This window comes from Chroicocephalus ridibundus, chromosome 14, assembly GCF_963924245.1.
Source record: "Chroicocephalus ridibundus chromosome 14, bChrRid1.1, whole genome shotgun sequence".
Classification (NCBI taxonomy): Eukaryota; Metazoa; Chordata; class Aves; order Charadriiformes; family Laridae; genus Chroicocephalus; species Chroicocephalus ridibundus.
Genome location: NC_086297.1, coordinates 8,888,964 through 8,903,338, shown reverse-complemented (window position 1 = coordinate 8,903,338; position 14,375 = coordinate 8,888,964). Strand labels below are relative to the sequence as shown.

Below are 14,375 nucleotides of genomic sequence, written 5' to 3'. Positions count from 1 at the left end.
CTTGTTTATTTTCTTCCCTACTGTTATGACCAAAAGCTCAGAGCTCCCAGGACCCCGGGTTATATGGAGTCGTGCAGTCTGGTGACCATATCGGCCGTACCTGTGTGGTGAAGTGGTTCAAGTTGAAATCCAGTGGAGATGATGTGGAGGTAAGTGCAGGAGCCAGTGCCTGTTGGAACCAGCTCAGAGAAAGCAGATGCAAAACAGCATAAACTTCACACATAAACACAGATAAGCTGGGAGTCAGCGCTGCAGTGGAGTTTGTCCTTGAGGATGGGAACAGCAGTGTGCTTTTGGGCCTGGGAGGCTTAGCTCAAGGTGATGTTGCTTCATATTTGTAGATGCCTGCAAGGCAGCGAAGGCCAGGCAGAGGGTTTACATCCCATAGTCAACATCAGGCTCTGGTATAGATGAAGATTTTTGCTGAAGTTGTCACAGAGAGTTGATTTCTTGAGTTCACTATAAGAATTTTTCCTTCCCGTGTCTTTGCTAGTTCATGGAAAGAGAATCTATTGCATGTCGTCCTGCTTGCCTCTGCCAGACATTATTACCTTTTTCCCGGGGCTTGTGAGAACACTGTACTCTGCAGCGTCCTGACAGACTCCAGTCTAGTTGGAGATGAGAGGGGGACTCGATCCACACAAATCTGGTGTACTGCTTTCTGCCTTAGGATGGGAGACTGCATTGCCATAGCTGAGCAGGGCCCTTTATATCCAGAAGCAAAACATCAGTCTGACCTGGGGGCATGCTCCTCTGTACCCATTTCTCGTTATTTGTGGGCTCCTGGTTCTCTTCCTCCAGGAGAAATCAAAGGAAAGATGTTTCCCATTAATTGGCAAGTTTTTTGTCAGACGCTTCCTGTTGCCTTAGATCATTTCAAAAGTAAACTCTAACCCTTTGCGCCCCAATGAACTGCTTTGAGAAATCTGGGTGTTCAGAAGGGAATAAAATGTTGTTCTTGCATGTCTCACGATCATAGTGACGTGGAACCTGAAGTAAAGGTGAGGGGGAGCAGATGACACAGAATATCTGCTTTCTTTCATTGTTGTGCCTTGATGGATGTGCTACAGGATGAGGTGACAAGAAGGGACATTAGCAGCTCCTTGCAGGCTGTTGGAGCAACTGAAAATTGACAAAAATATAACACAAAGTACTTTTGCTTGTTGAAGGGGTGCTCTGAAGGTCAGCGCAGCATCCTGGGGCTGACATGTTCACATTCTGTCTCCAATGCAGCTGATCGGGGAGGAGGAGGATGTGAGTGTGTATGATATTGCTGATCATCCAGACTTTCGCTTCCGCACTACTGACATTGTGATTCGCATTGGCAACTCGGACGGAGCCACAGCTAAGGAAGATGAGGTAGGTTCTGGGCACAGTTTATGTGACCGTATTGTCACCAGGTATTAATGGAGAGCCTTGAAAGAGTCAATAGGAGGCCCTAAGCCCCACACAGGCATCCTAAACTCCTGAGCTTGCTAGCTTTGTATCAGTGTCCCCTGCTGTCCTGAGTAAGATACCGCGTTTCTAAGTCTGGTGGAGATGTAACTTTGAAACCCTTTGACCTTGGTGATGGAGTCCATAGCAGAGCAAGAACAAAGTTGAGACAAGAATCAAACGTGTGCCTGAGGGCTTTTAATAAAACTCTTGCTTAGGATTTCAGAGTAACTTCTAATATGAGGATATTCTGTGGGCTCCTGAGCCAAGAGTGAAGGTGGATTTGTCATGAAACCAGTTTCACTTGGCAACAGAAGACTTGGGCTTCTGGTTTTTATCTGAGTTATTATGTGCATGTTAATTTTGTTGAGCTGATTGATCTCCTGGGGAGGAGGGAGGAACAATTTCTATTGTAGAGGATGCACTCTTTGCTAGGAAACAGGCTTCCTTACTGTGCAGGGAAGACCTCCAGCTTTTGAGACTGCTGCCCTAAAAGGGTTAAAAGGTGTTGTGTGGCTCCTGTTGTGGTTCTAGTTTCAGCAGCATGAAACACATCCGAGCTTGCTCAGCTGACCTAAATAACCTTCCAGTGCAAGATGCTACTTATTGTGCACACCCTGTGCCAACGGTGACTTGTCTGTTCTCGCCTCCCCCCTCTCTGCTGGGAGAAGCTGCTGGGAGCCCCTGATGCTGGGTGTCGGAGTGCAGGGACAGCCGCTGGCACCCCAGTAGAGGGCAGCCCGATTCAGAGAAAGGTCCTGTTCCCTTGTTGGCACAACCCCAGCTGTGCTGCCTTTGGGAAGGCCACAGCCCTGCAATGGCCCTGGTCCTGATCAGAAGTCAGGATCTGCTGCCAGACCAGCCCTCCTGCTCCTCTCCTTGCCAGGGGGAATTTCCCCCATCTCCGTGGCAGTGTTGTGGGGTTTCTCATGGAAACCCTCTTTGTAGGATTCTTCTCCCCCTTGGCATGGGACCTCAGGACTCCTGTCACTTCTGCAACAGGCTGCAAGCATTGCTTTAGGTGGGTCTCCAGCCTGGGGAATGTCTTGTTTCTCGAAACCTTCCTGGCTCTGCACTGAAATGCCTGGGAAAGAAAAGGGACTGACAAACTGCTCTTGTTTCCCCAGCCTTCAGTCGGACAGGTGGCTCGTGTGGATGTCAGCAGTAAAGTGGAAGTGGTGTGGGCTGATAACTCGAAGACTATCATTCTGCCACAGGTGAGGTCCTGTTCCAGCTCGCGGTATCCCTGTAATTCTTAACTGAGTGACAGTTTTGGTTTTAAATCCTGGGTGCAGAGAGATTCATTGGGTAAGGGAATCTTGCTGTATTTATTGCTGCCTTCCCGTACGGTAGGGTGGCTTCCCAATTCTGTTAGCACAAGGAAATCCTTTCTTTGTCAGGAGGACCGGGCAACTAACTGGTCATCACTGCTCTTGAATGTAGAGAATAGGAAGGTATGGGCAGACTGTTGCTCCCTTCGCATGCTGCACTGCATGTTCGTGGCTCTGAGCGTGGCCCCGCTCCTGGCCTCCAGCACCCGCTGCTTTGCAGAGGGGGTTGCAGGCCGCGGGGATCATCAGTTCTGACTTGAGACCAGGTTCACTGTGTTGCCCAACTAAGGCACAGCTGAAAGAAGATTGTTTGTTCTGTCTTGCTTGTGAAATGGCACCGTAGTGTTTTTCTTGGCTGAAGAAGCTCCTCCAGAAGCTGGGCTAGAGCCACAGGTTGTGACCTTAGCTAACCTAGGCATCACACCCAATTCTTTTCCCAGGGCAGGGAGGGAAAGGAGTTGAGTATGAACTTAAAAATATAGACGTAGTTACACTAATCCACTTAACCCCATTGGTTTGTCTTCTGCATTGTTCTAAGGCTTTTGTTGCACTGTCTTGTAATCTTATTCGCTACTCCATGTACAGTTTCATCCCATGTCTCTTCTCCTTGTTGCCTCAAATGAAGGCAGACAGCCTAAAGATAAGAGAAGACCTGTTCTGTAGGGTCCCATCTCCATCACTGTGGCAGAGAACACCACTGCCTCCGCTGCGCAGATGCATTTGCAAGTAGAAAGCACTCGATCAAGATTTCTTTTTAAACCAAGCAGCTCTGCATTAATTACAGTAGAATAGTCAATGCCTGCACTATGACAGTGGACTAGAGCCTTACAAAGCAGGCTGCTGTCGCCCTTCCCCCTGTTGTCACATGTGCTTGGATCACAGGCACAATCGGAGGTCTGATGTGTGCTCCACAAAGGGCTGTTCTCTCACTGCGGTGCTGGGGCTCTGCAGCAGCTCCTGCTGTGTCACGCCAGTCCCTTCGATTCTGCTCGTCTGCGTAATTATGGGAGTTGGGGAAATGTCAGGAGCGTGAATTATCAGTTGGTAAAACCGTGATATATCAATGCCTGTCCATGTGCCCAGAGACGAGTTGTCTGGGCGCTTTTTCTCAGCTCTAAAAATAAAGATGGCATAACTGGCTAATTAACTTTCCGACTCAGATTTGGATTAGCTTGGAGGGCAGTGAGTTTTGAGGGCTTTTCCTGCCTCCAGTCGCTTGTGTTGAACCCAACTAACCTCTGCTGGCTGCTTGTCTCTGGGTGGCACAGGACTAGCCGAACATCGCTGGTTCAGTTCAAGGCTTTGACAAGATGACTGAGTGTCCACGCGCTTTAGCCTCTGGGGTCATATCTTTCAAGATTAAGAGGATTCTTGGGCTGTCATTCAAGTGTCAGAAGCCTGTGGATAAAATGCCCCATCTTGTAACTCCTAACACAGCCCTATAAAGTTGTTCTTGCTCCCCTGCTTCTGTGTTGGAGCCTGTAGCTGGAATATATCTATAAGCCTCTGCAGTGGGACCTTATGAGAGATACAGCATGTGCAAAAGCAGAATTATAAGAGGTCAGGCTAGATGGAGTGTGGATGGGTTCAGCCTCCAGTAGGGAAGGGGAAGAGAATGTTTTAAATAAGAACTTATTCAGCAGCTTGGGTTAGGCTTCATTGTCACAGCTGAATTTTAGGCAGTAGTGACATAAAACAGCTAAAGCAGCATAGGAGAGCTATGATGGCAAGTAGTGCGGACCACAGCAGAAGAAAGCTGGTATGGGAGTGTTTTCCTGGTTCCGGCATTGTCTCTGTGGAAGGATGGAGTGCGGAGGCAGCCAAACCAGGGCTCTGTGCCAACACAGTTGCTGGTGCAGAAGCAGGACCAGAAATACTAACTCTGCAGACGATACCCAATACCTCTGAAGTAGCTCTGCGTTCAGAAACCCTGGGGCGTCCAGGTAGCTGTTTGGTGCCTGTGTGCTCTCCTTGGCTGGATTCCAGCCACTGGGATGGCTGCAGCCCTCCTAGAACTTGCCCTAATTTTCCCCCAATGCCCTGCTTTGAAAACTGGAGGATGGGGCTATGCTCATTCATAATCTGTGCCAGTCATTGAGAGTAGTATTTGGATCAAACACAGTCCACCCTGTGTAGATGGTAAGGGTTGAAACAGCCCCACCGATCCTAGATGGAAGCTCCCTCTTCATGGGGAGAACTGACTTGCATTTAAAAAACTAATAAAACTCTGTGCTTCAGCCTAAGTCTCTTGTAACTCTGCTCTCCTTTAGCACTTATACAATATTGAATCAGAAATTGAGGAGTCAGACTACGATTCTGTCGACGGCAGCACCAGTGGGGCATCCTCTGAGTGGGAGGATGAAAGCGACAGCTGGGAGACAGACAATGGCCTCATGGAAGATGACCACCCGAAAATAGAGGAGTTAGAGCCTGAGGAGCCGCCGGCAGAGGAGGTGAAAAAAGTAGAGGAACAAGTCCAGGGAGCTGTGGCTATGGCAGTTGCAGATCTTGCTGCAGAGAAAGCTGGCAAGGACGGAGCCCCAAAGAGCTTCCGGGAACTAAAGGAGGCCATCAAGATCTTGGAAAGCCTGAAAAATATGACTGTGGAGCAGCTGCTGACTGGCTCTCCTACCTCCCCAACTGTGGAGCTGGAAAAACCCACTCGGGAGAAGAAGTTCTTGGACGATATTAAAAAGCTGCAGGAAAATCTAAAGAAGACCTTGGATAATGTGGCTATTGCAGAGGAGGAAAAGATGGAAGCCATGGTGGAGACAGAGAAGAAAGAAGAAAAAGCAGAGGCACAGACACCAGTGAGGTCGGAGTGGCCCAGTGAGACACCAGTGCTCTGCCAGCAGAGTGGAGGCAAGCCTGGAGTCACCTTCACCAGTGCCAAGGGAGAAGTCTTCTCTGTGTTGGAGTATGCTCCAGGTGAGTGTGTCAGGTCAGGCCAGTGTGGGATACTCTGTCTTTCACTGCTAGTCCTGCAGTGTTTCTTTCACCAAAGCCTTTGCTTCCGGGCCTTTTGGATTGTGTATTCTCTCTTATTCCTAGTCCTTTTCACAGCTCATTTAATTGGGGAGGAGAAATGAAAACAACTTCTGTAGCACAATCTGTTCTAGGACCTAAACCTGGCTTTTAGATGGCATCTCTAGGCACTACCGTAATTTCTCAAGCCACAGAAGTGGGCTTTCCCTTTGTCCATGGTGGTAACTAACTTTGGAGGGCTGTGGAGATCAGTCGCTTTCCATTACAGATAAATACTTTCTTGAAAGCTGCAGGGTTTGTTCAGGCTTTTTTGCAGGAATGGATTGGTTGAGAAGCAGAGCAGGAACAGCTGGTGTTCTTGTGCTGGGTGTCCTTGGTGGGTGAGTGTCCTTGTTCACTTATGCCAATGTTAATCAGCCAAAAATAAAAAAGAGCATCTGGTTGTGTGAAATAGTGGTGACAGTGGAGCCCAAGGTGCTCGGCGAGCCAGGCAGCCAGGCCAGACTGAGAAGGAAAGGTGGCCAAACTGTTCTGAACGTCCAGGTGGGTATAAATAAAGATGAGGAGCTATGCTTAGGTTTTGCAGAGAAAGGGTCATCACTTTGTGCGATGCATCGTTGTCCCAGCTGTGGGACGGGGCTCCTTGTGGGGCACAGGGACAATGTTGTGTGGGACCATGAGAACCGGAGACGCAGGTTGTGGCTGCTGTACGGTGCGGGGGGGCAGGGGGGTGAATCAAATAATGTCTGGGCTGGCTCCAGGCTCAGCCCAAAGCAAGTAAACTCTTTTCTTCCAAATGGTAGGTTTAACACATTGGATAGATTTGCCTTCACGAGGAACCTGTGGCAGTTTCCAAAGACAGACTTTAATCCCATTCTCCTCTTTGCCCCGCAGATACTCATGCCTTCAAGAAAATGGAGTTCCAGCCCCCAGAAGCAAAGAAGTTCTTTAGCACCGTGCGGAAAGAGATGGCTCTCCTGGCCACCTCCCTGCCTGATGGCATCATGGTTAAAACCTTCGAGGATCGAATGGCAAGTGTCTGCTCTCAAATGCCTGTGTGTTAGTGCTGGGCTCAGCATCCGGATTGCTTTCTTTGGAATTCCCTGCTTAGCCTTAATCCTTTGAATTAGAGCTGCAGGAATGTGTGCAGCATGTGAAATATGGCTGTAATTACCGTAACCGGCTGCTTTCATATTTCCCAAGTCAGGGTGACAAACAGTAGGGAGCTCCTCATCGCAGGGAGCCTATCTCGGGTGCTTTGCCCACTGGGCTGCCTGTCCCACTGATGAGGAAAGGCAGGCAGGCAGTGAGGGGCTGATGGAACCACTGAGCACGTTGGGGGTTTCTGGGTGTCCTCTGAAGCCCTGATTCAGATCTGAAGGCTTGGTCTGCCATCAGGCCATGGTAGAAGCTCAGCTTCTAGGGGGAAGGTGACTCTTGCAGGGGTCAGTTGCATCCCCTCTCTCTCTGTGTAAATACAACGCTGCCAGGGTAAGAGGACATTCTGTAGCGCCTGGCTTATATTGCCTTTCTCCACAGGATCTCTTCTCAGCACTTATCAAAGGGCCCACGCGCACGCCCTATGAAGATGGCCTCTTTCTCTTCGATATCCAGCTCCCCAACATCTACCCTGCTGTGCCGCCTCTCTTCCGCTACCTCTCCCAGTGCAGTGGGAGACTGAATCCCAACCTCTACGACAATGGCAAAGTGTGTGTCAGCCTTTTGGGGACGTGGATAGGCAAGGTAATGCTTTCATCTGCCCATGTGTGGGGAGCAGTGGTTGTGCTAGGCTGCTTTTGGAACAAGCCACTTCTTACCAGGCCAAGAGTCCTGGGTGGCTTCTGGTCTCAGGTGGCACTTGAGCTGCAGATAGCTCTGGCTTTGGGCTCTGTTTTAGATGTTTGGAGCGGGTTACTGGTGTAGTTTGGCTTCTCCTGGGACTGTATTTGGCTCTTGTCTGTCCTTCCTTGATGAGAAGCCCGTGGTCAGACCAGCTGGGCTGTGTCACAGTTGGATAGAGCAGAGATGCCAACACCAGCATGGGGTGTTCTCCTGTGGTTTGGGTCCCTGTCTCCCACACTGCAGACAAATCGTGTAGTGTGGCACAGAGTCCAGCTGGAGACTTGGAATAAACAGAGCCAGGGAAATGCTGTGTTTTGGGCAGGTAGATGGACAGGATGGCTGAGGGGGGGTGTCTGGTGTGTAGGGTTACAGCGTTCCAGGCAGAACTGCCCTGATGGGGTGCGGTGCTGGCAAAAAGTAATGGAGAGATGGATTGGTACAACAGGACACTAGCTCATCACGTGTTTATTGAGTCAGTCCCTTGTTCCTGCTGCGAGCCACAGGACCTTAGCGATAAGAATACAGAGAAGCTGGGGCCTCGCTTCATCTAACAGTTATCACAGAGCAAACTGATGGTGCTTCAGCCCTTTAACACGTTTGTATGTGCATTTCAGGGGACAGAAAGGTGGACCAGTAAATCCAGTCTCCTTCAAGTACTCATCTCCATCCAAGGTAAATGCTCCCACAGAGCCTGTGGGACAGGAAAAGGCAGGGGGAGGAGGGGAGGCAGGCTTGTTGGGGGGGACACACAATTGGAATCTGCCTCCCCAGTTGGGTTAGTGGTGCCTTTTGCTCTCACCTTGCTGGACAAAGCAATGTCCTTATCTCTCCAGTTCATATGTCGAAGCAGGTGCAAGCTTTTCTCATGCCCTGATTTTTGGCTGCATCCCAGGTCTCTGACACAATGCTTTCTCTTCTTCTCACTGCGGCAGCTAAGCACAGAGCGGTTTTCCTTATTATTCTGAGATGACAAAGGCTGAACCACTGTGTCCTCAGCCAGTAACTGAAGTTAGTTGAAGTTGCTAAACTGGGCTGCATTCGCAGGACTGTTTTTTATCCCCACTGAGTCACCCGCCCATCCTACACTGGGCATGTTTTTGCACACGATGGTGGTGTTTATGCTCCTTCCAAAGCAGAGAATAATCAGGGGTGTGTCTAGACCAGCCCTAGGGCTTCCTGCCATAGGGCTTTGCCCTGCCATATCTAATTTGAGAGCAGACTAAATCAAATTTCTTCCTCAAGGCCAACTTTCTGTGCGGGGAGCCCAGGCATGTGACTTGAGGAACCTTTGACACAGAGCAAAGGCTCCCATCTTGAGTCCACAAGCGACTCGTGCTCCTCTGAAGTCTCACAGTCCACCTGCATCTTCCTGTGGGGGAACGACACCGCGAGAAAAGCCTTTTCTCATTTACAAAGCTGAGGATCCAGATTTAGAAAATGAAATACTAAATGTTTAAGTGGAGCTACTCAGTGCTAGTGGAAAAATCTCCTCTCCCCCTCCTGCTGCCTGGGCTTTGGGAGACATGATCTTGCCTCCACCAGCTCTAATGCAGTTGGTGGCAGGCTGCCAGCAGCCTGGCAGTACTGGTGCCATTGCTCCATACGTGTAATTACATTAGAGCAGAAGCAAGCAGGAGAAAGCTCGGTACGGGTGACTTGTCGCAGTATGCACTGTCTCAGAACTGCGCTGTCTGATGGGACTGTTCTGGATAGGGTAGGACCCAGACAGCTCAAAGCCTGTTACTGGAGATCGGCCTTTGTTCTGATTAAGAGGAGGGGAAAAAAAACAACAAAACCTATTTAAGAAAAAAAGCTTTGGGTGTGTTTGTGGGTTTTTTACTAGTGGGAGGAGGAAGGGATAGGAGCTGTGAAACCTTTTCCCTTCTGCCCTTTTGGCCTACTCTGCTGTTGTGTGCCCTCTGCATCCCACTGGTGGAAGGCTACTCTTGCCAGCCAAGGATCTTGAGTGCCACTCTTGGTAGCAGACATCTGAGATCCCCACCGCCCTTGTGATACCAGTCCAGTGCATCTTGCAGATTCCTGGTTGTCTAACCTGGCCTCTGCTACCTGCCTGAATTCAAAGCATGGCTTCCCTGGAATGTGTTCTCCTGTGGTTCTTTGAGGGCTGGGGGTGAAGCTGACATGGTGCCTCTGCGAAGCCATGCTGTGACCCTCGAACCTCAACCACCTGGGCAGAAATCAGAGCCCAGCAGTGTCTGCTTTGGATGAGGATTCACAGTAAAGTTCCTCCCTTAACCCCTTGGTCTCCTCTTCTCTTGGCAGGTCTCATCCTAGTGAATGAGCCCTACTACAACGAGGCGGGCTTTGACAGTGACCGGGGCCTCCAGGAGGGCTATGAGAATAGTCGCTGCTACAATGAGATGACCCTGATCCGGGTGGTGCAGTCCATGATGCAGCTGCTGCGTAGGCCAGTGGAAGTCTTTGAGCATGAGATCCGTGAGCATTTTCGCTGCAACGGCTGGCGCCTGGTGTCCCGCATCGAGTCCTGGCTGGAGACAAACGAGCTGGTGGAGCGGAGCCACGAACAGGCCAACGGGGCAGATTCTGCCTCTCTTCTCTCCGCCTGCGGCACCCTGGCTGAGAGCCCAGGAGACAATGTGGGATCGCTGGGGGAATACGGCAGCAGCTCAGAGCAGGGGGCAGCCGCCGAGCTTTCCGACTCTGCACTGGATGGGAAAGAGGAGCTGGACGAGTCGGAATTCACAACCTCGACGTCCAACGTCGGTGATCTCCAACAGTACTCAGACTCGGAGAGCACAGGCCAAGCCAGGGGGGTAGACCTGGCCAGAGACCGAACGGACGAGGGGAAGGCTGCCCAGGACTCTGCCTTGCAGCCTAGTGTGAAACCAAAGAAAAGGAGAAAGAGCTACAGGAGTTTCCTTCCGGAGAAGAGCGGTTACCCTGATATCGGGTTCCCCCTCTTCCCCTTGTCCAAGGGGTTCATTAAAAGCATCCGCGGTGTCTTGCAGCAGTACCGGGCTGCCTTAGCAGGGGCCAATATCCCAGAGTGGACAGAGGACAAATAAACGGTGAGGTTAGGGACAGGCAGGTGCAGGGGAGAAGGGAAAGCAGCAGAAAGGAAATTGGCAAACGCTGTTACCAGTAAACTGGCTTCTCCTTCCAGCTTTTCTTCCTCAGCTTGGTTTGTTCCAAAGAAGGTGGTAGGCCTGATTGCGCCTCTCTGGAAAGGTTGTCTAAGCATGAATAACTCTTTGCCCCCAGCCCTTCTTCCTTCCCCCTGTCCCACGTATGTGCTCCTCTTGTGAGTTTGACCCTGCAATGGTAAGATTTGAGACCTGCACAGAAGCAGTCTTGCAGCCACGTTCCCTCTGCACTTTCATCTTGGTGCACCTTCCCACACAAGGACTCTTCCCACCCAGCACTACACCCAGCAGTTTGTTCTGGTGGGGTTCAAGCCAGAAGAAGTGATTGCTGTAGTATCTGGAAGTGAAGGGCGATGCCCTCCCAGTCTTTCATTTTTCTCTGTGTTACCATGGGTTTTATGAAGTCTACCCCAGCTTATATGTACTTAGACATTGGATTGTGTTTGCATTGAAGTTGTCTACACCATACGGAGTTGCTCTAGTCTTAGTTGTTCACTGAAAGATACAAGGTTCTTCTGATCAGGACTTGGTAGGCAGAAGCAGAGCTCTGCGCTAGCACTTGTGCTGCCCTGCGGTTTCCATCCAGTTCTGCAACTTCTGGTCAGTCTTCTGGAAGCAATTCTAGCCATGCACACTTTATCTCCAGAGTAAGGTGAATCTCCCTTTCCCCACCATGCATGCCTGTCTTCTAGAAATACATGGGATTCAGGGTTCTGCCCTTATTACTTAGGTATCCGCATCTTTGGTTGCCAGCCATCCTGGCTGTCACACAGCACTACACCTACCCCGGATCTCCGCCTCGGCAGGTGGCAGCGGCTGATCTTGGGGCGTACTGTAGACCTAGTCAGGATGGTGAACCTGGCATGGCTGCTGCTTCTCCATCGCTTGGCCATAGATGGGTATTTCGGAGCTGTTTGAGCCAGGGTCACCTAAGGGAAAGGAGCTGTGGTGTCATTACGAGGTCCTGTTGTAGCAGCAGTTTGTCACTGTTCCTTTGCTGTTACTCAGCCAGCAACTGGAGCGCATCAGACACTGGTGTGGACTGTTATCAGTTCCTTCCCTCGCCAGCCGTTTCCCGTGGTGGCCTGGGGCCACTGTGGTCGGCAGCGTTGTGGGCACAGCACATACTATCCCTAATCTCAACTGCAGCGCTGGGAAACGGCTGGCGAGGTCAGCCCGTGTTTCGGCAGCAGAGAGCTGGCTGAGCCGGTGACCGTGAGCACTTTGAAGCAGTGACTTGCCAGAGTCTCCTGCTCCAGACACCTTCCTGAAGCCTCTTCTTCTGTGTGCGCGCACTTAATTTCACTTCTGCAGCTGGGAGATCGCACTCCAGCACTACTGCGTTTGCCCAATGGTTAGGCATTGGAGAAGCACCCGCTTAGCACAGTCTGTCGGGGAGAGTCCGTAGGTCCTTGGAGCCAGCAGTGCCGGGCTTCCCGGGGAGGAGTCGGGCTGAGCAGATGGCTCTGCCAGAAGTAAGGATGGAGAGACAAAACTCTCCTTTGCTCTTGCTCAATATGGCTGCGTTCCCTTCCCTCCACCTCAGGCTAGGATGTGGCTGCCTGGTTTGGAAACGGAGAACAGCAGGGGCATCTCAGCACGTTTGCACAGAGCTTTCTGCTCCTTGAAACACCGGGATCTGCACCCGCTGGCCCAAATCCCCCCACCCGGCGCCTGCTATTTCCAGCTGCCCCCGTGATGGTCCGGAGCTGGGGCTGGCTGTGCAAAGCCCTTCTCATGTCACCACCCACTACTGGGATTTTGGAAGGCACGTCCCAGTGCTCTGGAGGAAGCAGAGCTTGGCTGTGAAGGAAGACCTGGGCGTGCAGGGCTCCAAGCCCTGGGCTGTGGGTGGATCGCCCGCTCTGCGGCTCCGGCAGCGGGAGCCCTCCCTGGCCGGCAGCAGGGGGTCTGGCAGCACAGCGGACACCCCCATCAGGGTGCAGAGAGATGCTGGGAGCCACAGGCAGGGCAGTGCCAACTGCACGAGTAACTCGCGGCCGCTTTCTGGCTGTGGCTGGTGCTCAGTGAATGGATCCCTTTGAGCCAGGAGCGTCTCCAAAACATAAAGGGCCGACTGGGGCAGAGGGGTGAGGCTGCTGCTTCAGGGCAGGGGAAGGGCAGGCGGAGAGGCTTGTTCCACAAATAATTAAACCGCTTACTCACCAGACAAAATTGCGGTTCGTGATCTGCAAACGCTGACTTCCTCTGTCCCCTCTGCCGGGTGGCCTTAGCCCCACCGGCCAGGGAGGGAGGGAGAAAACCCTTTTAGGGCTGAGCCGTGCTTTTAAAAGTCCATCAGAGGGATGGAGGAGCTCTGAGGTTCCCTGCTTTGCCCACCCTTGGCTCTCTGCAGCTCCCAGCTCACGGGGAAGGCGGTTGGCAGGGGCTGCTCGGGCCTGGGGAGGGGGGGGCAGGCTGCTGGCGTGAGCTCCTCAGACCCTTCAAGTCCTCCCCTTCGCTCAAGAAATCTCTTTATTTCTTCTGACGCTAATCAAGAGCTTTTGCACAGGTTCCTGGGGCTTCCTGCCTGGGAGGTGTGTATTGGTCTGTATTGGCCTTCTGGAAAGGGGATGCTGCTCCCTGGCTGCTGCCCCCTGGCATCGCTCGCTCTCTGTAGCCGGCTGTCCCAAACTCAAGCGTGCACAGAGGTTTACAAATTTTCTAAAGCTTTTGATAATGTGAAGCTCCTGGGTGATGAGGTTGGTGGTGAGCACACTGCAGCTATGTAATTTTTTTGTGTATGTATGTAATATTTAAGGGTAACAAAATTTAAAAGGCTAAAACCTTAAAAAATAATTAAAAAAAAAAAAACACACAAAAAAAAAAAAGCCAAAGCATGATGCATATTGTTAGCCTTAAAACTGGCTACACGACTGTGTGATGTACAAATGAGAGCAGCCTGTAACTGTTTTAAGTGCTGGGGTTGGGGGAAGAAGCATTACAAAAATCAGTTTGTAGCCTTGATTCTGTACAGTATTTAATGAAAAAAAAAAAAGAGAAAAAAAAAAAAAAAAAGACCTGACTATTGAGGCCATGCTTAGAGGTGTGTCATTCACGTGCAGATGTGGATGCTTGGTTGCTTACGATATATGTATAAAGTGCTGTGTGACCATTAAAACTTTTTTTACCTGCAGAATTTTTTTTTTTGTTTGTTTTGTTTTGTTTGGCTAACCAAGGTGTAATAAAGGAGGGAAGATGACTTGCCATTAAATTTTGCCTCTGTGAGTAGTTCCGACTGTTGTCTCATTCTTTTCCCCATCCCTGCTGCCGCCCTTGGCACCGGCCGGCTCCCCGGCAGGCAGCGCTGTGCCAGGGGCTGGGCTGGACGGGGTCCCGCTGGCTGGAGGTGACAGTGCCCCTGCAGGGAGCCAGGCAGATCTGGCAGCCCCCAGGGCTCCGTATAAACCCCAGTTCACGGGACATCTGTCAAGGCTGTCTTTATTTTCCGTGCTCTTTCCCTGGTGCGTGCAGGCTGCCCGGCGTGTGCCACGGCTCGACGGGCTGCTGTTGTGGCTGGAGGGGGGCACGGAATGGCATCCAGGGACGGCTGGTGCTGCCTCCCCCCGCCCCCAGCCCCTTGCTGGAGCGCACAGGTGAGTGCGGAGACGTGCCAGCCCTGCAGACACAGCCATGACTAGGCTCAGTCTGGGCTGCT

The 14,375-nt window shown here is 51.4% G+C and overlaps 1 protein-coding gene across 2 annotated transcripts in view; it reads left to right on the top strand.

The window, feature by feature from the left end:
- Positions 1-13,948, top strand: part of UBE2O (ubiquitin conjugating enzyme E2 O) — a 66,924-nt gene extending 52,976 nt beyond the window's left edge. For both annotated transcript variants that reach the window (XM_063351944.1, XM_063351945.1), the window contains exons 11-18: positions 37-149; positions 1,234-1,359; positions 2,562-2,651; positions 5,036-5,693; positions 6,645-6,781; positions 7,290-7,493; positions 8,207-8,264; positions 9,876-13,948. In XM_063351944.1, the coding sequence (XP_063208014.1) occupies positions 37-149; positions 1,234-1,359; positions 2,562-2,651; positions 5,036-5,693; positions 6,645-6,781; positions 7,290-7,493; positions 8,207-8,264; positions 9,876-10,639 (2,150 nt within the window). In that variant the 3' untranslated portion in view covers positions 10,640-13,948. The remainder of the gene's footprint in view (positions 1-36; positions 150-1,233; positions 1,360-2,561; positions 2,652-5,035; positions 5,694-6,644; positions 6,782-7,289; positions 7,494-8,206; positions 8,265-9,875) is intronic.
- Positions 13,949-14,375: the final 427 nt, after the last annotated feature.